Source organism: Ceratotherium simum, chromosome 3, assembly GCF_057802395.1.
Source record: "Ceratotherium simum simum isolate JZ-2026a chromosome 3, ASM5780239v1, whole genome shotgun sequence".
Classification (NCBI taxonomy): domain Eukaryota; kingdom Metazoa; phylum Chordata; class Mammalia; order Perissodactyla; family Rhinocerotidae; genus Ceratotherium; species Ceratotherium simum.
The window spans coordinates 97,835,929-97,858,144 of record NC_141902.1 but is presented as its reverse complement, the minus strand read 5'-3'; the positions used below and the strand labels follow the sequence as shown (position 1 = coordinate 97,858,144).

Sequence of the window (22,216 nt, the reverse complement as noted above, 5' to 3'; positions counted from 1 at the left end):
CAATTTTAGTTGTAAAATCTTAAATTCAGTCTCTCTGTACATGAGTCAGAGCTGTGGTTGTCACAAGAAAATCTTTCACATATTAAAGAGGGCAGAAGCAGCTAACTTTTATCAAGGTTGTTGAGAATTAATATTTGACTTCCAGGTAGGGTTTATTAAGTATCCAGGCATTGATTTTTCTCCTCCTCAACTGATAAGGTGTGATAAATTTAAGTCAACACAAAATTACTTTTTATTTTCCCCCTCTGAAATTTTACTTATTTATCTAGGATATTATTCATAACTCCATCTTTGATGAACACTAAGAAGAAAAAAAGTCTCTCTATTGCTCCAATTATTTTTGCTTCCACTTAAAGGGGGATTTATTCTTTCTTGATGCTTCAGAGACTTTATATCTGACTATTGTGGAGCCAAAAATTCCAGGTATACTTATAGTATTGGTGGCTGGTACATTTTACAGAAATATACTTCTTCAGTAATTCTGTCACTGAAATGGGAAGAGGTACACTACAATATAATAATAACAATAAGTGATAATAATAGTAATAATAAACTCATCCCTCAATATTACTGAATATATCCAAATGATGCACATTTACATTCCTCAAGAATAAAAAGTATGAGAATTGTTTCCATTTAGCTTAAGGCAGTTTTAATGCTATCTTTTTCTCTGTTAATTCAGGAATTTCTTTCCCATCTGGAGTTGTCTTTACTTATAAAAATGAAAGATCAATAACATGGTAGAAAAATAAATGCTAAGGAATGAAAAAAATAACTACATAACAATGAATTCCTAGGATATTATAACATTTTCATAAGTTTAGAATGCCACCCTGTCACCTTGATGGTAAACCCAAAGCCCTGCTTGTGGAATAAAGTTTATGGTTGTCCTAATTCAAGATTTATCACCCTAAATTATCTTGTGAGAACAAAGAGACCAAACTGGTTAAAGTAATCCATGGCCAAAACTTGAACTTCTTTGGCACCACATCTGACCATAGCTCAGTGGACACTGACCCTCAAGTTAAGTTAATAGCACTACCTTGTTAATCCTTGATGTTCCAACCATTCACAAAGCTGTTTAATAACAGTAGCCAAAAAGGTTAAATTTATCTAGATTTATTTTCTCCATGTATATTTCCTACCAATTTATGAAATCACAAATGTATGTCTATGTATGATCTTAACAATATAATTATCTTAATGGCTGAGAACAATGTAAATTCAATGAACTATGAATATTGATTGCAAGGCAATGTAGAGAGGAAAGCACAGTTACCAACTCAGGAAATATTCAATCTAAAGTGATAAGATTATGGAAAGTATGTAGAAGATTGTTCAAAATAAAAATAAAACAAACCCTAAAGGTGGTATTGTATGAACTATTACATTTACATCTCACATCCATCCTAGAGGGATATAAACCTATGGTAAACTTTCACAGATGATGAAACTGAGTTAGTTTATAAATTAAGCTGCTCAATGTCACATAAACCATTAATATTGAAACCAGGATTCAATATGATTCTGAAGTCTATGTTCTTTTATTTATCTCACACTTCTTCTGACATACTATGCATGGTGGGCTCTCCCTAAGTATCAGATTAGTAATTAACCCACCAACATTTTGCCTTTGGAGCCTGAGGAGCTATCATGTGACATGGGCATAGAGGCCATTCTCCAGAACTCCACTGACTCCATCCTCTTGGGTCTCATCACCCATCCCACGTTCCCTGGGCTTATCTTTTCAGTGGTCTTCTCCATATTTTTGGTGGCTGTAATGGCCAATGTGGTCATGATTCTGCTCATCCACATGGATTCTCACCTCCACATGCCCATGTACTTCTTGCTCAGCCAGCTCTCCATCATGGACACAGTCTACATCTGCATCACCATCCCCAAGATGCTGCAGGACCTTCTGTCCAAAGAAAAGACTATCTCCTTTCTGGGTTGTGCTCTTCAGATATTCCTCCACTTGATCCTGATAGGAGGGGAATTTTTCCTGTTGGGCCTCATGGCCTATGACCAGTTTGTGGCTGTATGTAACCCCCTTCGGTACCCTCTCTTCATGAATGGCAGAATTTGCTTGTTCATGGTGGTGAGCTCCTGGGTTGGTGGCTCCTTGGATGGTTTCATGCTGACATCCTTCACCATGAGTTTCCCCTACTGTGGGTCCCGAGAGATCAATCACTTTTTCTGTGAGATCCCAGCAGTGCTAAAGCTGTCATGTGTTGACACGTCACTCTATGAGACGCTGGTGTATGCCTGCTGTGTACTGATGCTGCTCATCCCTATATCTGTAATTTTTGTCTCCTACATGTGCATCCTGCTCATCGTCCACCGGATGAACTCTACTGAGGGCCGGCATAAAGCCTTTGCTACCTGTTCCTCCCATATTATAGTAGTGAGCATATTCTATGGGGCAGCCTTCTATACCAATGTGCTGCCCTATTCCTACCACACACCGGGGAAAGACAAAGTTTTGTCCGCCTTCTACACCATCTTCACCCCCATGCTCAACCCGCTCATCTACAACTTGAGGAACAAAGATGTGGCCACAGCTCTAAGAAAAGTGCTGGAAAGATACACCTCCTCCCAGAGAATCAGAGTGGGAGAGGTGTAAAGAAAATACTAGAAGAGAAAGGGTATGAACATCCCTGGTACTGTGGCCAATGGCACACAACCATTCTAGAAAATATGTTCTTGGTTCTGAAAAATATTCTCTGCCATTTTAACAATCTTGAATTATCAAAATCATCATACTGCAAGCATCATTTAAGAACTATAGCCAAAGATGGCAAACACTTTAGCGTTAGTCAACTTGCTTATCTGGATTCACCAAAAAACATTTTCCAGAGAGCATTCTCTTCAAGTAGCACTAAACCAGACAGGCCAAATATCTCCTTGGAGTCCCAAATAAATATTTTTATATGTTACATGTGTTCATGTGTCTTTTGTGTTTGTACTACTGACCAAATTTTGAACAGAAATTGCAAGGAGCAGTCATCATGTCCTTGATGATTTAATGCCAAACATTCAGTACAAATTAAATATTTTCTAATGATAATAGTGTAGCAGCTTTATTTAGGAAACTTTTATACAGACAATTCAATTGTATTTGGCCTCTGTATTCTTAGTCACCTTTTATGAATGTTTGTGTTCTCTAACCACTGTAGGCAGTTATGATGCCTTTTTTTCACATAGAGTCTAATACGTGCCTAGAAATCAATATACATTTACTGATTGATTAAAAATTGATTTCTGTCATTAAGATAGTAATATTGCTATAATCCTTCAAAAACTTCATCCATGCCTTGATAATATGCTATAGATAAACATAGAATAAATAAATCAAAACATTTCATTAGCTAACTCAGCTCTCTTGGTCAATGGCCCTATTCTTAATCTCTCCAGCTTGTATACTGGTACAGAAATTTTTCTTCTTTTAATTAGCTTTCAGTTAAGTGTGGTGTTCTGATAGATGCAGGACTTTGATGGAACATTAACTAAACAAAGACCACACTCACTGATCCTTTTCTATCCATTTACCTAATTTTAACTTTCTACTGTATGTAATATCCTAAAATATAACAAATAAAAAAAAGTTTTGATTCACCTGGTGTTTATTTTCTCTATCAATAGAAGACTTAGAAAATGCTGCACACATTTTTGAGTGGTTTCATAGTTGACAAAGACTAAGAAATGGTTACTCAGCCTTATGTTATTCTAGTGTCAACATAGAGGGAAAAATGTTTCCTCCATAGATGTTGATGTAAGTAAAACATATTCTCATCAATATGCTATTCACAAAATTAGTTGTGCCTTGGAAGTTTCCTAATAACTTGATCTTACCCTGAAGTCAAACAAATAAATAGAAAAGAGATGGAAGAATGGCTTTGATGGATAAATCTCTTCAAGTGGAGAAACTGACCAGGATTCATTTATAAAATATCCACAATGTTCTTTTAATTCAGTTTCATTCCCTTTTAATTTTCTTGAGATGGCACTAATGCCTCCAGCTTTCTCTTTCTTCCTGCCTTTGTTTGCATCTCTATTGGTCTTTCCCTCCACAAAATCTTTCACTTCACAATTCTCTTTTCCCTCTACCCTGGACATTTGTGTCTTCTTTCCCATTTCCTCAGGGTCCTGACTTGACCTGGATTGCTATATATTAATATCTAACAGAGTTTTTGTTCTTACATTTACAAGATGAATCCTTTTCACATTTAACACGAGTATTTAACTTAATAAATATTTCAAAATTATGTGAAAACAATAGGTAAGAGAGGTGCATTTAGATGACTTCCTAGAAATGTCATATTAGTTAGTGATTGGGGCAGGGGAAGAGGGAACTTCTGTGATGTTGTTATGAATTTATTCCCCACCTCAATGGTGGTTGCATGGATGTGTTCATTTTGTCATAAATTATCAGTCTCATCACTTCTAATGTTTGCACTTTTCTGTTGTATGCTATACTTTAATATAATCTAATTCTTTTTTTAAATTACATCTTATACATTGTGGATGTCCTCTCCTCTCACTCATATGACAAGTCCTATCTTACAACGGATAAGCAAGGATTTTTCCCCAGTCATTGTACCAAATTATTATTTAAGATAATTTATTGTCCCTAGATATTCCTTTTTATTAAAAATCTATTGACTTGAGAGTGAAAATTATAAATTATAATAATTTAAAATTTTTCAAAAAGTGCCTAATTGTATGCTCACAAGATGTCAGGTTCTGTGCTAGATTATCGAGAAAAGATGAAGTGAAAACTGTCCCCATTTTCAAAGCACATTCAACTACATTATGTGATTTTAGTTCTGATCATCACAAAGTCCGACCAAGATTTGGAGAAAGAATTAGCTTCATGCAAGATGAAGAAGCTGATGTTCAGAGAAAATTATAGCCTCTCTCAAGCAAGAGTCAGATGGGAGCCTCAGAACCATGTCTTCTGACTTCTGGTCTGTGTTTTTGTGCCAAAACTTGCTATTAATTGATAGAAAAGAGAGAAGCATATGGTACAATGTGCAGCTTCTGATTCATGATAGTGACCTGGGGGAAAAAAATTCCTCTGGGAGTAACATGTTGATAAATCCATGCTCATTTTCTGTTGGATGCCAGCTGGTCTGGTCTACCAAGAACCTGACGATCCTTGTTGAGGGGCAGTCAGACCCCTGTGGAATTTTTCTATACGTGAGGAGTATGGACATAAAATTAACTGAACCCTTGCTTCCACATATTTATTTTCTTTATACAATAAATTTTAACAAGTATATTTACATAATATAAAAATTGTAATAGTTGATAGTATAAAGTCTACTTATTAAATACTTTATTAAATGCTTTATTGAATACCCAGGAAGATTTCAGACATGAAGGAGTGATGGAGAAAATGAAAATATTTAGAAGATTATTTAGCATAGAGTGGAAAATTCATACATCTGTCATCCATAAGGTAACAGTATATCCCTGCCAAGTTAGACTACTCACTTTGTACAAATGAAGTCCTGGTAACTGAAGTCTGATAACAATGTGAATACAAAATGCTTGAAACATCAGATCCTGACTACACACACAAGTGATTTACATGAGGAAGAACAATTGTAATAATGGTTAACATCATGACATTGAAAGGTTATTTAACTAAAACAACCAAGGCTTGTTCATAAATATATAATTAGCTAAAACCAGAAGCATTTTTGAATTTTTTTTCAAATGGATTGTGTTGGGAATAGGTCTTGTTAAACCTGAATGTCTTCTGTGGTCTCGTCACACATTTACCAACATCCCAGTGAGCGCTTCCTTCAAAATCCCAGGGATTCAAAATTCAAGAAAATATTTAAAGTTTCTGTTTCTGCTACATTACTTTGGTTTACACTACTAACTACAAATATAAAAATGATAAATACCTGTAACATCAACTCTATCCCATATTGCTTTACTTCATTTTCTTTAATTAGATTTTTTAGTTTATTCAATTATATTAGATATTACTCATCAACTTAGCAAGGACAGGGATCTTGATTTTCTTCCCTGATGCATCCCAAGCACCAGGAAATTTTCCTGATATAGAATATTTGTTTAAAACTTATTAGTTGAATTAATGAATGAATGCCATTTCATTTTAGAAAGCTTAGCACTCGAATATACAAATTTCAAAGGTTATATAATTCTTTTTTTCCTTTTTCTGAGAAATCCAGATTTGAAGAGTTGCAGTGGAAACTAAAAGTCAGAGAAATTAGGTGACTTTTACAAGCTCACACAGTATGTGTCAAGGGTGAAGCTAGACTCAAAAGAACCATACTTAAATTCCTTCCAACTTCACCAATTTTTATATCATTTCTGCTTAAGTATTTTGAAAACGTGCTTCCTGCGAAGAAACATTATTGGTTTTGCTAGATTTGTCATACAGGCCTGTTCACTTTTTGAGCAAACAGGAGATAAGTGTCATAGGTAGTCATTTGCTCAGGTGTGGAGACAAAAAGATGCTTTCTTCCATATTGACTGAAAACTTAGGTGTTAGAATGAGTCTTAGGATTACATATATCAGTTGACATTACCAAAGCTGTTTTTTCCCTGAATTTCCATAGTGTTTAACTGCAATGAGCTGTCCTCTCAATGAGTAACCTATAAACTTAGACACATGAAATCAAGAGACATGTCTGAGACCTCAGCTTCTGCAGAGCTGATGAAGGTGAAATAGAGACAGCTACTTCCCTACCTCCCTGGATAAACTGTGGGGGAACATCTATGAGAGAGAGTAACATAATTTTGACACAAGTCAGGCTGCCTGCAAGTAATAGTCATTTCAAGTTTGAAAGATTATAAAAACCTTTATCTTTGAGTGTTTTTCTGTACAAGACTACAACATCTTTTTTGTATGTACTCAGGAGTTTTGATACTGGACCTGGTGCGATCGGGGGGTCCCAGGTGAGACCTGGCCTTTAGTATGGGTTCTTGACCTCATGCTTGAGGGAACTCAAGAGCTGAGTCAGGAGAGATTATGCAAGTTTATTAAAAGGCAAAACCAGGCTGATTATAGCGAAGCTGAAGAAGGAAAGCAGGCTGGACTGACCCAGTGGGAACTGACCAACCAGCCCAGAGTGGGGCTTGGGGTCCTGATTTATGGTGGTTGAAGTGGGCAGCTAGGGATTGTTCAGTTTGAAATGGGGAGTCTGGCAGGCCACTTGGGACTAGTCAGTTTGAGATGGGAGTCAGGTGGGCCACTGGGGACTGGTCAGTTTGAAGTGGGAGTCAGATGGGTTGCTGGGGAGTGGTCAGTTTGAAGCTGGGACATTTGGGCAAGGGGAGGGGGATGCCTACGCAAAGGGAGGGTGATGTTCACAAAGTGTGGAGTTCCTGGAACTTGGGAGTCACAAGCAATGGTTAATCCAGATGCTGGGTGACAGCTGCCTCCTGCTGCTGCTCTGTCTGCTGCTCAGGAGACAGTTTTGGTTCTGCCTTTTCCCCGTCTCAACAGCAAGGGCAGATTCAGAAGAGAGAAAAAGTCGTGAATCCCTTGTTTACTGTAAATTATGCTGACATCAGACCCTGTCTAAGACAGCATGTTGATTTTAAGCCACAGAGTGATTGTGTCAAGTTTGTATATGTAAAACCTCAATGATTTAATGTAAAATTTGTATTGCTGTTTGATCTTAGAGACTTGTAATGTAATTCTGTTTCCTAGAACTAAGTTTTGTTGAGATAAATAATCCATAATCAATCTATAAATCAAAATTGGGGTGAATTTATTATGAGCCAACTTTTGAGGACCATGGCCCGGGGTCTTCCTTCCCTAAGGAAGGAAGGGCACCAAAGAAGTGAGGTGTACAGAGCAGTTATATACCATCAAAGAGCATGTATCACGTATGATTGCAATGTCCCTTTTACAATAGCCACAAGATCACCCTGCCAGATTGCCCTGCCAGAATAGCTATTGATGGACAAAGCGGGGAGCAGGTCTGCTGTCTCAATGGGTGTGGCTGGTGTCAGGTCTGTTGTCTCGAGCTGGGTAGTCACAGGATGAGTGCAGCAGTCAAATCCTAGCCTAGGGAGAAATGCTTATCCTTAAGGAAATGTCAACGTGGGGGAAGTTGCATCCTTAAGGGCATTTACTCTTTTCTTTGGGACATGGCAAAGCAGATATACAATGCAGGTGACAGGTCCTTGGAAAAACAAACCCAGGCCAAATTAGTTTTACCCCAAATGGCTTCCTCATGTGCTCCAATATATTGGAGCACTATATAGCACTATATAGCAAGCAACTATTGCTTGCCATTTATTTATCAGTTTCTTATTAGAAAATATGAATAAATCCTATTTTATGACAATTTTATTTTGGATTGAAGAATAACACAAGGAACTGGCCTTTAAAAAATTATTTCCCTTCAGCACATTTATAGAACACACCCAGAAGTATTTTAAAAGAATTCTTCTAGCAATATACTGTGGGAGATCAAAATTGGCCACCCTGAAGTATGTCTCTTTACCTTGATTATTTTCTCTGATGGACATTTGACCTCCTCCGCTAACTGCCTGAAGGAATTTAACTCGGTATAGACAAACTGGCAGTGTCTTCACTAGGCCCATTCTTTTCAAAGTTCTGTTTACCAAATATTTACATTTGTAAAAGTATGTCCCTCTGTGTAGTGGGAAGGGAGGGGGATGACCTTATCTCTAGAAACTCTTATCAGGATGGAAGAAGACTTAAATCTACCTACTCTTGATTACTGTTATTTCTGTCTCTCAGGCCACATTCTCTATAGGTGGCCCTGCAAAGAATTGTCTGACAAACATTTACGTTTCCTCTCCAGGTGAATTGTCTTCTTCCCCTCTGAAATCCCAAACCATCCCCCCAACATCCTCCTTTGTCTTTAGCTGAAGATGGTATTTAAGATGAGAATTGCCGCTATTGTGTTGAGAAACTCAGTTTCCCTGGTTTCTCCCATGTATACATGGGATTAAACTTGGTATTATTTTCTCCTGCTAACCTGTCTTTTTAATTATTTGGCCAGCCATAAGAACCTTAAGGGAAAAGGTGGGGGAAGATTCTCCCTCTTCCCCGACAATACCATCTTTAAAAGCATAAAAAAATAAACAGTTTACATTTCTTTAACTACATGTATTTAACAATTATTCATTTAAATATTTGACAATCTTTACCATGTATCAGACATTCTTTTATATTCTGGAAGCACACAGTATCAAAATAGGCAAACATCCTTGCTCACATGGACCTTTCTTTCTAGCTGCAGGAGACAAGATAAAAATGAAATGAATATATCATATGTTGATGGTATTAAGAGATATGAAAAAAATAAAGTTATTAAGTCTTACTAGAAGAGTTCCCTCCGAATGGTGGATTTTGAGCAAAGCTCTGAAAGACATGAGGGGATGACCACACCCAGATGTCGGGAGGAGAACCAAGCCCAGTTTACAGCAGGGCCAAAGGCATAGGCTGGGGACTTCCCTGGAGTGGGGACAAGGATCAGTGATGAGGCCAGGGGAGGTGCAGCACCAGGGTCAACACATTGGAGGGGGCAGGAGATAATTTCAGAGGATAAAAGGGTCACAACATGATGGGCCTTGACACGGGATGTGAAGTGTCATAGCAGAGTTTTGAGCAGAGAGAGATCTGGCCTGATATAGGTTTCTCAAGATCACTTTGCTCTGCTGAGATCAGACTAAAAGCATGCAAGAGAGAGAATAGGGAGATAGTGGGAAAGCTACTGGAATAGCCTACATGGAATATGACAACTAGAACATTTCACTCATGAGGTCCCAAAAAATGTCCTAACCTTTTTGATATTGTGATGTATAATCTGAAATACATATTTTGTCTTTGTCCCCATTTCTGGCACAGACCTCCTAAAATCATTGGAATTACCTAAGTGAAAAGAGCCATAAGGATGCCTCTTGTTATTCATAAAAAGCTCCTTCTAAATACACTTGAGTTTATGTTAATGAAATCACTTTTGGAAAGACCCTAAGGATGGGGGCTGATTCCTCAGGAGAACCAGAATGATTAGATGTTTGGAATTTTTACTCCCACTTCTACTCACAACCCCCAACATCCCTCACCCTTGACGTCAAGGAGGGGAGAGAAACTAGAGGTTCAATTAGTCACCAATGACGAATGACTTAATTAGTCATGCTTATGTAATGAAAGCTAAAGTCAGGTTTGGAGAACTTCTGAGCTGGTGAACAATTGGAGATGCTGGGAGTGTGATGTGCCCAGAGAGGGCAAGGAAGCTCCATGCTTCTTCCCACATACCTTGCCCTATGCATCTGCCAGTGGCTGTTCCTGAGTTTTATTCTTTTATAATAAACTGCTAATCTAGTAATTGAGGTGTTTTACTGAGTTCTGTGAGCAGCTCTAGAAAACTGAACCCAAGAAGGGCATTATGGTAACCTCCAATTTATAAGCAATAGATCAGAAGCACAGGTAACAACTTGGATTTACCATTAGAATCTGAAGAGTAGGGGCAGTCTTGTGCAACTGAGCCCTTAATCTGTGAGATTTGACACTATTTCCTGGTACATAGTGATACTGAATTGAGCTGTGGAACATCAAGCAGGTGTCTGGAGAGTTGGAGAATTGTTTAGTATAGGGGAGAAATCCTCACACATTTGATAACCAGAAATGTCAGAAATGAAGTGTTGAGAAAAGAGACACATAGGAGCTGTTTTTTACTTTACATTAGTCATTTGCTAAGTTAGTCATTTTACTCACCTTTAGCCATTCAAATAATCAATAAATTAATTGTTCTTTTCTCCAATCAGTCTTTACTTGGCCCTATTATGAACTGGACAATGTTCTGGATGCCAGAAATGCAGAATGAATAGGACAGGTATACTCTATTCCAGGTATAGCAAACATCAACTTGATTATGCAATTAGCATAACCTATATATTGCAGCATAAACATAAAGAAAATACAGAAAGTGCTGATCCTCAACAAGCAGAAATAGAGCCACAGTTACTGCCTTATGATGTGTTCACCGGTCTCCTTGTTTTCCTCTAGCATTCTGCCTTGGAAAATTTCATCCTTACCAGTATCCTCTGATGTGTCATCTCCATTGTGAGTTTCTCACACATAGAAAGTGTTTTATCCCCATTTCCTTCCTGGTCTTTGTGGCTTCCTGCTCCCCTGGAGCTGTCATAGGCAATGTCAATGAAGAACAGAACTTCATCCTGAGACTTTATTCTCCTGGGACTTCAGTTGAACAGTAAAGCTATAGGAATTGTCTTTGCTGTTATTTTTGCTATTTTCATGGTGGCTGTAACTGCATATTTGGTCATGATAGTCTTAATTCAGGTGGACTCCCACCTCCACACTCCCATTTACTTTCTACTCAGCCAGCTGTGCATCATGGACATCTTTCTCATTTGTCCAAAGCTGGGGGTTAACATGGTTTCTAAAGAGAAGACCATTTCCTTCTTGGCCTATGGCATCCAGATCTTCCTTTATATGACCATGACTGGATCAGAGTTCTTTCTTCTGGGCCTCATGGCTTATGACCACTACATGGTTGTCTGTAACCCTCTTAGGTACCCACTCCTGATGAATCACAGGGTGTGTCTTCTGCTGGTTGCTAGTGCCTGGTTTGGTGGGTCCCTGGATGGCTTTATGCTCACCCCATCACCATGAATTTCCCCTACTGTGGCTCCCACAGTATCAACCATTTCTTCTGTGAGATCCCTGCAGTTCTCAGACTAGCCTGAGCCAACACATCCTTGTATGATACCCTGATGCACATCTGCTGTGTACGCATGTTGCTCATCCCCATCTCTATTATCTCATCTTCCTACTCTCTCATTTTCTTAACTGTCCACCACATGCACTGTGCTGAAGGCTGAAAAAAGGGCCTTTCTTACCACTTGTTCTTCCCACTTGACTGTAGTCAGCATTTTCTGTGGGGCTGCCTTCTACAATTATGTTCTGCCCCAGTCATTCCACACCCCTGAGCAGGACAAGGTAGTGTCAGCCTTCTATACTATCATCACACCCATGCTCAATCCTCTCATCTATAGCCTCAGAAACAAGAATGTCTTAGGGGCATTTAAAAAGATATTTGTACGATGCTCATCTGGTCAGAAAGTATCCACAAGTGATGGTTAGAGATTCATTTACGTGAAAATAGGTCTTCCTAAGAACACCTCTGTGTGCCTTGTTTCACAAGGGACTATTTGGTCAGCTATCAAAGAATATTTGCAATTGCCAATAAAGAGTATTTACTCTGTCTGGAACCTTGTTCCTTAGAGGAAGGTACAAAAGAAGTTTCATTAGTTATGCAGAGAATTTTGGCTAATTATCAAAAATAATTTCTTATTAAGTTAGTTAATAATTCATTTAGTCTTGGTCTTTGTCTCTATGGAAAAAAAAGGAACAGATAATAGAGTTCACAACAACCTTTTACTTTGTAGAGGCTGGCTTCAAACTTCACTCATGGTGAAACAAAAATTCCTCCAAAGCTACCACATTTTGGTACCCAAAATTCTGCGAATATTTTTATATAAATAAAGAAAAATAATACCAATTCACAAGTGACAAGGAAGAGAATCATGCAATTTTAATAATGTATTTTATTATTGGATTTGCCTCAGTGGACTCTCAGCTCTATGATCATCTTCACATCTCTTGAGCTAAAAATAGTGACATCAAATACTAGGCCACAGTAAATTGTAGAGGAATTTAACTAAACTGACTATGAATTATGAATGTCCAAGCATTACACACCTAGTCAAAGGGAATAGACTCTAATATTTAACATCAGAGAGCACTATTGTGTAACAGCAGCATATAAGGCTGGATGAAGTTTGTGGCCAGAAGGTTTCCATTTCTCAGCTCTGTGTGATTCAACAACAGTACTTAGATGCATTATTGGTTTTGTTCTGAATGAGACGGACAGTTCTTAAATAATTTTTTGTAGAGATGTGACTCGAGATATATATTTTAAAAATTATCAATATGTATATAATATGGAGAATAGAGCATGGATCTAGGTTGGATGTAGGAAGACAACTTAGGCTTCAAAGGTGAAGGAGAAAGATGGATTTAGTAGGGTGGTGACAAGACAGAATTTAACTCATGGAGAGGCTGTCTGTTAGGAGAGAATTTGAAATGAAGGATAACTCTGTGGTTTAGGCTCAAGTAAATGAAAAATGGAGTTTCTATTTTCTGAGATTTTGAAAACCTCTAGAGTAGCAGATTTCAGTAGGAGAAATCAAGAATTCAGTTGTTATAGAAAATATTTTGAAATGCGTATTGATATGTCGTCAGTTGAAATTCAGATTAGAATTCTGGACTGGAGGGTTAAATTCGGTAATCTTCAGAGTAGAGTAGAAAAAGTATTTAAAGACATGGGATTAGTTGAGATCATTTAGATAAGAAAAAGGATTTGAGATTGAGACCTGAGAGAACTGTGTTCAGTTGGGAAGCAAGTGAGACAAGAGATAGGGTCTGATGGAGTAAGAAGTAATATCTCAGACACAAGTGAAGAAAGTGTTCAAAGATGAAGAGTGTAATCAACTGCAGAAGGTGCAGTTTCGAGTTGAATTATAATAACTGAGAGTTAATCATTGTATTTGGCAACATGGAGATCATTTGTGACCTTAATGAGAACAATTTCAATGGAATTATGGTCAGAGAGGAAACAGGGTAAAATAGAAGGACAGAAAGTGGACAAAATGAGCATAGTAAAAATACAGTTTTATCTTTTTTTTTGGTAAATGATAGCAGAGAAATGGAGCAATAGTTAGAAGGACATAATAATATCAATTGATATCAGTATGTTTTTTGTTGTGAGATATTACAAATGTTTACGTGTTTAACGAAATGATTTAATATAAATATTAAATTGACACTGGATGATAAATGGAAGAAACTTCCAGAAAGATGACTTTTGAGAGAGGCAGAGAACATAGAAACCAGTGTAGAAGAGGAGAATTTGAGCATTTCTGTAAGCCTTAGCCTGTTCATTGACTGAAGCAGGAGATAAAGCAGAGAATATGTGATACAAGTAAGTTCTCTTCTCATAGATTCTATTTTCTCAGTGCAATTAGAATCAAGGAGAGTTTCTATTTGTGAAGAGCAAGGAGGACTTGTCAAAAATTTGAGAGAAGAGAGTCATCATGGAGAGCAGACCAGTAAATGACCAAAGTACAAATATTAGGATTGTACGATAGATTTAAGACCCCCACTTGGGATTGATTTATGAATTTAACATAAATGTATTTGTCTGATAGTCCAATAAGTGTACTCAGCATGGTACCTAGCAAATAATAAGCGCTTGATGTGTTAGTTACAATTAATTGTGACACTAACAACTGCTATCCCTACTTCTACAGACTTAGTATCCCTTATGTGATGAGAATCTGTCATAATCATTTATGATTTGCAATACCTGTAATTTGCAGCAAATAATACGTGTTCACCATTATTCTTTTCAATGAATTGGTTTATTTGTGCAATTAAAGGTTGTATAACCTGCATTCTTGTCAGTGTGGAGCTTCTTGTATAACATGGTGTGACTTGGCCTCATACGGTAACATCCTGTCCCCTCAACATAAAAATTATTTTAGTTTAGGAGTTAAAGACACACCTATTTCTAATACATCTAGTCTTTAAAATGGGGTAGTGGTGGCTTCCCTAGTGACAGGTTGGATTCCCGCTTATTGTGTAAAAATATGTCTGCAGTAAGCCCTAAGGTTTACTCAGTGAACACCCTTTGTGTTCCAATAGATTTTATTAAAATGTTCAAGCAGATGTCAGAAACATGGTGGAGTGAGCTGTTCCCTTTGTCTCTCTCCTTTTTGAGCTACAACTAAATGGACATTCATTGACCAAAAGAAGAAGCCTACATAGCACAACAGGACACCTGAGAGACACATGCAGCTATACATTTGAGGGTGGATGGACTGACCCTCTGGGAAGTGGTGGAGATAGGTGAGCACCCCCTACCCACCCCCCACCAGCCCTGTGTGCACACTGGATAGCTTTCCAGCCTGAGCAAGTGCCCCACAAGTGGGAAAGGAATGTGCCCCCGGGCGACTGTGGGAAGAGACAGCAGCAGCCCTTAGCTCGCTGGTGATCGCTCTCCAAGAGAGGGGGGCCGGGGGGAGTGCACCATGCCCCTGTGGCCCCAAGGAGTGGACTTGACTGTGTACACAAGAGAAGCCCCACCCACCAACCACAGCAGCCTTCTGGTCTACAAGTGGAGTCTGCCGCGTGCGCCAACATCCATAGTGCAGCTAAGCCTTGAAAGAAGGAGTGTGCCCAGGGGCAACAACCAGGAGGAGGCGGTGGTCGCCCTTGATCCACTGGTGTTGGCTTTCCAAGCAAGGGAGGGAGACCAGGGTGCCCCTGCGGCCCCCAGTAGTGGCCCTGGCTGGGTCGACACAAGAGGCCCCGCCCACCAAGGGCAGCAGCCTGCCAGTCTACAAGCAGAGTCTGCCCTGCTCAAACTGCCGCCTGCCAGTGCCCATGGTGCAGCTGAGCCTTGAAAGAGGTAGTGTGCCCAGGGTCTACTGCAGGAAGACGTGGCAGCACCTCTTAAACCTCTCCTGATCACTTTCCAAGAGAGGGAGTGTCGACATAAATAAACCGTAATCAATCTAGATGTCAAAATTGGGGTGAGTTTATTATGAGCCAACTTTTGAGGAACATAGCCTGGGGCCTTCCTTCCCCAAGGAAGGAAGGGCACCAAAGAAGAGGGGTGTACAGAGTGGTTATATACAATTAAAGAGCATGTATCACATAGGATTGCAATGTCCCATTTACAGTAGCCGCAATATCGCCCTGCCAGATTGCCCTGCCAGAATAGCTATTTATGGGCACGGTGGGGAGCAGGTCTGCTGTCTCTATGGGCATGGCTGGTGTCAGGTCTGTTGCCTTGAGCTAGGTGGTTACAGGAGGAGAGCAGCAATCAAATCCTGGCCTAGGGAGAAATGCTTATCCTTAAGGAAATGCCAATGTGGGGGAAGTTGCATCCTTATCTTAAGGGCATTTACTCTTCTCTTTGGGACATAGCAAAGCAGAACCACAATGAAGGCAACAGCTCTTTTGGAAAAACAAACTCAAGCCCAAATTATTTTTGCCCCAAATGGCTTCCTCATATGTTTCAATATATTCTATTTCTTGTCATTTATTTATCAGGAGGGAGCCCACTGTGCACCCCCCAGCCCCAACTGGCCTTGGTTGGGTCCACACAAGAAGTCCCACCTACTAAGCACAGCAGCCTGTCTTCAAGCAGAGCCTGCAGCAGATCTAAATGTGTCAGGGCAAGCATTCTCCAAGCCTGTGCCAGCACACACAGTACCTGAAAGAGGAGAGAGCCCCCAGAGTACTGCAGGAAGAGGTGATTGCTTTCCAGGTGAGGGAAGGAGCCCATCATGCCCCCGCAACCCCAAGGAGTTGCCTTAGTTTGGTCCCATGGGAGGAAGCCCCGCCCACCAAGCATAGTCCACACAAGTGCCTGAATGCTCTCTAGGCCGGTGGAAGTACCTGCAATACCCACACAACTTCCAGCAGACAGGGAGGGACCAGAAACTCTGCTTCTGCTCCCGCTAGCAGTAGCAGGTGGAATCTGCGACCTAATACTACCACACATGCCACAACAAAAGATTAGTCCATTAAACACCATGAGAAACCAGACAACAGTTCTGAAGGAACTGTTCAGAAGGAAAATGACAATTCTCTAGAAACCAACCCTGAAGGCACAGAAATTTACAATCTAAATGACAGAGAATTCAAAATGGCTGTCAAAAAGAAACTCGAAGAAATACAAGAGAACACAGAAAAACAGTTCAGTGAGCTCAGGAATAAAATGAACCTCTTCACCCAACAGATTGAAATTATAAAAAAAAATCAAGCATAAATTCTGGATATGAAAAACATAATCAATGAAATAAAAAATAATATAGAATCCTTAAAGAATAGAGCTGATGTTATGGAGGAACGAATTAGTGATTTGGAGAATGAAAATATAGAAATGCTACGGGTGGAGGAGGAAACAGAAATAAGACTTCTGAAAAAATGAAGGACTTCTTCAGGAAATATCTGACTCAATTAGAAAAAGCAACATAAGGATTATAGGTATTCCAGAGGGAGAAGAAAGGGAGAAAGGAGCAGAGAGCTTGTTCAAAGAAATCATAACTGAGAACTTCCCAAACCTGGGGAAGGAACTAGATTTACAAATACATGAAGCCAATAGAATGCCTAATTACATCAATGCTAAAAGACCTTCCTCAAGGCATATAATAGTAAAACTGGCAAAAGTCAATGACAAAGAAAAAATATTAAGGGCAGCTAGACAAAAGAGAATAACATACAAATGAACCCCTATCAGGTTTTTAGCAGATTTCTTGGCAGAAACTCTACAGGCTAAAAGAGAATGTAATGATATATTCAAAATACTGAAAGACAGAAACTTTCAGCCAAGAATACTCTATCCAGTGAAACTTTCCTTCAGATATGATGGAGAAATAAAAGCTTTTCCAGATAAAAAAAAGCTGAGGGAGTTCATTGCCACTAGACTTCCCCTACAAGAAACAATTAAAGATGCGCTCATACTGCAAACAAAAAGGCAAAGGCCTACAAAGCATTGAGCAAGGAGACAATTAGACAGACAAAATCAGAAAACTGCAGCTCTCTATCAGAACAGGGAAACAAATACTCAGTTATAACCTAAAGATAAAGGGAAAGAAAGCATCAAAAGTAACTATAAATACTGCAACTCAGTCACAAACTCACAGCATTAAAAACAGAATAATTTGTAACAACAATAGCTCAGAAGGGAAAGAGGTAAGGGATGGAACCTATTTAGGTTAATGGAGATAAGAGGCTACAGAAAATGGACTATTTCATCTACGAGATCTTTTATACAAACCTCATGGTAACCACTAAACAAAAAATCAGAGCAGAGACACAATTCACAAAAAGAGAGAAAACTGAGAAAACCTCCTCAGAAAAACACCAAAACGAAATGGCAGTCAGAAATACAAAGGAAGAGAAACAATGGAAACATACATCAACCCGAAAAGGAGAGCTAAAATGGCAATATTAAGCCCTCTTATATCAATAATCACTCGAAATGTAAATGGATTGAATTCTTCAATCAAAAGACACAGAGTAGGGGTCAGACCCATGGCGTAGCAGTTAAGTGTGTGTACTCTGCTGCTGGTGGCCCGGGTTCAGATCCCGTGCAAGTACTGATGCACTGCTTGTCAAGCCATGCTGTGGCAGCGTCCCACATAAAGTGGAGGAAGATGAGCATAGATGTTAGCCCAGGGCCAGTCTTCCTCAGCAAAAAGAGGAGGATTGGCATGTATGTTAGCTCAGGGACGATCTTCCTCACAAAAAAAAGGACACAGAGTAGCTGAATGGATTAAAAAACAAGATCCAACAATATGCTGCCTCCAGGAATCATATCTCAATTCTAAAGACAAACATAGGCTCAGAGTGAAGGGATGGAAGACAATACTCCAAGCAATGGCAAAGAAAAGAAAGTAGGTGTTGCCATACTTATATCAGACAAAACAGACTTCAAGTTAAAAAAGACAATGAGAGACAAAGAGGGGCAATATATAATGATAAAAGGGACAGTCCACCAAGAGGACATAACACTTATTAATATATACACATCCAACACAGGGGCACCAAAATATATAAAGCAACTGTTAACAGACCTAAAGGGAGAAATTAGCAGCAACACAATAATAGTAGGGCACCTCAACACCCTACTTACACCAATGGAAAGATCATCCAGACAAAAAGTCAACAAGGAAATGGCAGATTTAAATGAAACACTTGATCAGATGGACTTAATAGATATATACAGAGCATTCCATACAAAACAGCAGAATACATATTCTTCTCAAATGTACACAGATAATTCTCACAGATAGACTATATGTTGGGAAACAAGGCAAAACTCAATAAATTTAAGGAGATTGAAATCATCCCAAGCGTCTTTTCTGACCAGAGTGCTATGAAATTAGAAATCAACTACAAGAAAAAAGCTGGGAAAGTCAGAAATATATGGAGACTAAACAATATGCTACTGAATAACCATTGGATCAATGAAGAAATCAAAGGAGAAATTAAAAAATACCTGGATACAAATGAAAATGAAAATACAACATACCAACTCCTATGGGATACAGCAAAAGTGATCATAAGAGGGAAATTCATAGCAATACAGGCCCACCTCAACAATAAAAATATCAAACAAGTAACCTTAAATTGCACTGAAAAGAACTAGAAAAAGAAGAACAAACAAAGCCCAAAGTTAGCAGATGGAGGGAAATAATAAAAATCAAAGTGGAAATAAATGAAATAGAGACTAAAAAAAACAATAGAAAGGATTAATGAAACCAAGAGATGGTTCCTTGAGAAGATAAACAAAATTGACAAACTCTTAGCCACCTTCATCAAGAAAAAAAGAGAGAAGGCTCAAGTAAATAAAATTAGAAATGAAAGAGGAGCAATTACAACAGATTCTGCAGAAATACAAAGAATTATAAGAGAATTCTATGAAAACTATATGCCAACAAATTGGATAACCTAGAATAAATGGATAAATTCTTAGACTTATACAACCTTCCAAAACTGAATCAAGAAGAAATAGAGAATATGAGTATACCAATCACAAGTAAAGAGATTGAAACAATAATCAAAAACCTCCCCCAAAATAGGTGTCCAGCCCAGATGACTTCTCTGGACAAGTTTACCAAACATTCAAAGAAGATTTAATGCCTATCCTTCTCAAAATATTCCAAAAAATCAAAGAAGATGGAACACTTCCTAACTCATTCTATGAGGCCAACATTACCCTGATACCAAAGCCAGACAAGGACAACACAAAGAAGGAAAATTACAGGCCAATATCGCTAATGAACATAGATGAAAAATCCTCAACAAAATGTTGGCAAACTGAATACTGAAATTCACTAAAATGATCATACACCATGATCAAGTGAGATTTGTTCCAGGGATGCAGGTATGGTTCAACATCCGCAAATCAATTAATGTGATACACTACATTAAAAAAATGAAGAATAAGAACCTCATGATCATCTCTATAGCTACAGACAAAGCATTCGACAAAATCCAACATCCATTTATGATAAAAAAAAAAAACTCTCAACAAAATGGGTATAGAAGGAAAGTATCTTAACATAATAAAAGGCCATATACGACAAGCCCACAGCCAACATCATTCTTAATGGTGAAAAACTGAACACCAGAACTCTGAGAACAGGAGCAAGACAAGGGTGTCCACTATTGCCACTCTTATTCAACACAGTACTGAAGGTTTTGGCCAGGGCAATTAGGCAAGAAAAAGGAATAAAAGGAATCCAAATTGGAAAGGAAGAAGTGAAATGATCACTGCAGATGACATGATGCTATAGATAGAAAACCCTAAAGAATCCATCAGAAAACTATTAGAAATAATCAACAACTACAAAAATGTTGCAGGGTACAAGATCAACTTACAAAAATCAGTTGCATTTTTATGCAGTAACAATGAACTAGCAGAGGGAGAAATCAAGAGTACAATCCCATTGACAGCCGCAACAAAAAGAATAAAGGATTTAGGAATAAACTTAACCTAAGACGTGAAAGACCTATACACTGAAAACTATCAAACATTATTGAAATAAATTGAAGAAGACACAAAGAAATAGAAAAATATTCCATGCTCATGGGTTGGAAGAATCAACATAGTTAAAATGTCCATACTACCTAAAGCAATCTACAGATTCAATGCAATCCCAATTAGAATCCCAATGACATTCTTCACAGAAATTGAACAAAGAATCCTAAAATTTATATGGAACAACAAAAGACCCCAAATAGCCAAAGCGATCCTAAGAAAAAAGAACAAAGCTAGAGGCAACACAACCCCTGACTTCAAAATATACTACAAAGAAATAGTAATCAAAACAACATGGTACTGGCACAAAAACAGACACACAGATCAATGGAACGGAATTGAAAGCCCAGAAATAAAACCACACATCTATGGAGAGTTAATCTTTGACAAAGAAGCCAAGAACATACAATGGAGAAAGGAAAGTCTCTTCAATAAATGGTGTTGGGAAAACTGGACAGCCACATGCAAAAGAATGAAAGTAGACCAATGTCTTGCGCCATACACAAAAATTAACTCAAAATGGATTAAAGACTTGAATGTAAGACCTGAAGCTATAAAACTCCTAGAAGAAAATATGGGCAGTACATTATTTGACATTGATCTTAGCAGCATCTTTTCAAATAACACGTCTGACCAGGCAAGGGAAACAAAAGAAAAAGTTAACAAATGGGACTACATCAGACTAAAAAGCTTCTGCAAGGCAAAGGAAACCATGAACAAAATGAAAAGACAACCCACCAACTGGGAGAAAACATTTGCAAATCACTTATCCAACAAGGGGTTGATCTCCAAAATATATAAGGAACTCATTCAACAGTGAAAAAACAAAGAACCCAATCAAAAAATGGGAAGAGGATATGAACAGACATTTTTCCAAAGAAGGTATACAGATTGCCAACAGGCACATGAAAAGATGTTCAACATCACTAATTATTAGAGAAATGTAAATGAAAACAACAATGAGATATCACCTTACACTGGTTAGAATGGCTATAATTACCAAGACAAAAAGCAACAAATGTTGGAAAGGATTTGGAGAAAAGGGAACCCTCATTCACTGCTGGTGGGAATGCAAACTGGTGCAGCCATTATGGAAGGCAATATGGAGATTTGTCAAAAAATTAAAAATAGAAATACCATATTATCCAGCTATCCTTCTCCTGGGCATTTCAAAGAATTTGAAATCAACGATCCAAAGAAATCTATGCACCCCTAAGTTCATTGCAGCATTATTCACAATAGCCAAGACGTGGAAGCAACCCAAGTGTCCATCATCTGATGATTGGGTAAAGAAGATGTGGTATATATATATATAACGGAATACTACTCAGCCATAAAAAAAAGGCAAAATAGTCCCATTTTCAACAACATGGATGGACCTTGAGCATACCGTGTTAAGTGAAATAAGTTATACAGAGAAAGACAAATACTGCATGGTTTCACTCATATGTGGAGTATAACAACTTCATGGATAAAGAGAACTGATTAGTGGTGACCAGAAGGGAAGGGAGGTGGGGGTTGGGTGAAAGGGGTAAAGGGACACTTATGTGTGG

The 22,216-nt window shown here is 38.4% G+C and overlaps 1 protein-coding gene and 1 pseudogene across 1 annotated transcript; both read left to right on the top strand.

Annotated features, from left to right (window-relative positions):
- Positions 1–1,660: 1,660 nt before the first annotated feature.
- LOC101404825 (olfactory receptor 2T2-like) lies at positions 1,661–2,623 on the top strand. The gene has a single exon (XM_004432028.1). It carries the CDS (start codon positions 1,661–1,663, stop codon positions 2,621–2,623), a length of 963 nt encoding a protein of 320 aa, XP_004432085.1.
- An 8,550-nt stretch (positions 2,624–11,173) lies between these two features.
- On the top strand, positions 11,174–12,127 carry LOC101404564 (olfactory receptor 2T11-like; annotated as a pseudogene).
- The last annotated feature ends 10,089 nt before the right edge of the window (positions 12,128–22,216 follow it).

Bases quoted from the DNA above. Each gene is read 5' to 3' on its own strand.
- LOC101404825 (XM_004432028.1), top strand. From the start codon at position 1,661: ATGGGCATAGAGGCCATTCTCCAGAACTCCACTGACTCCATCCTCTTG.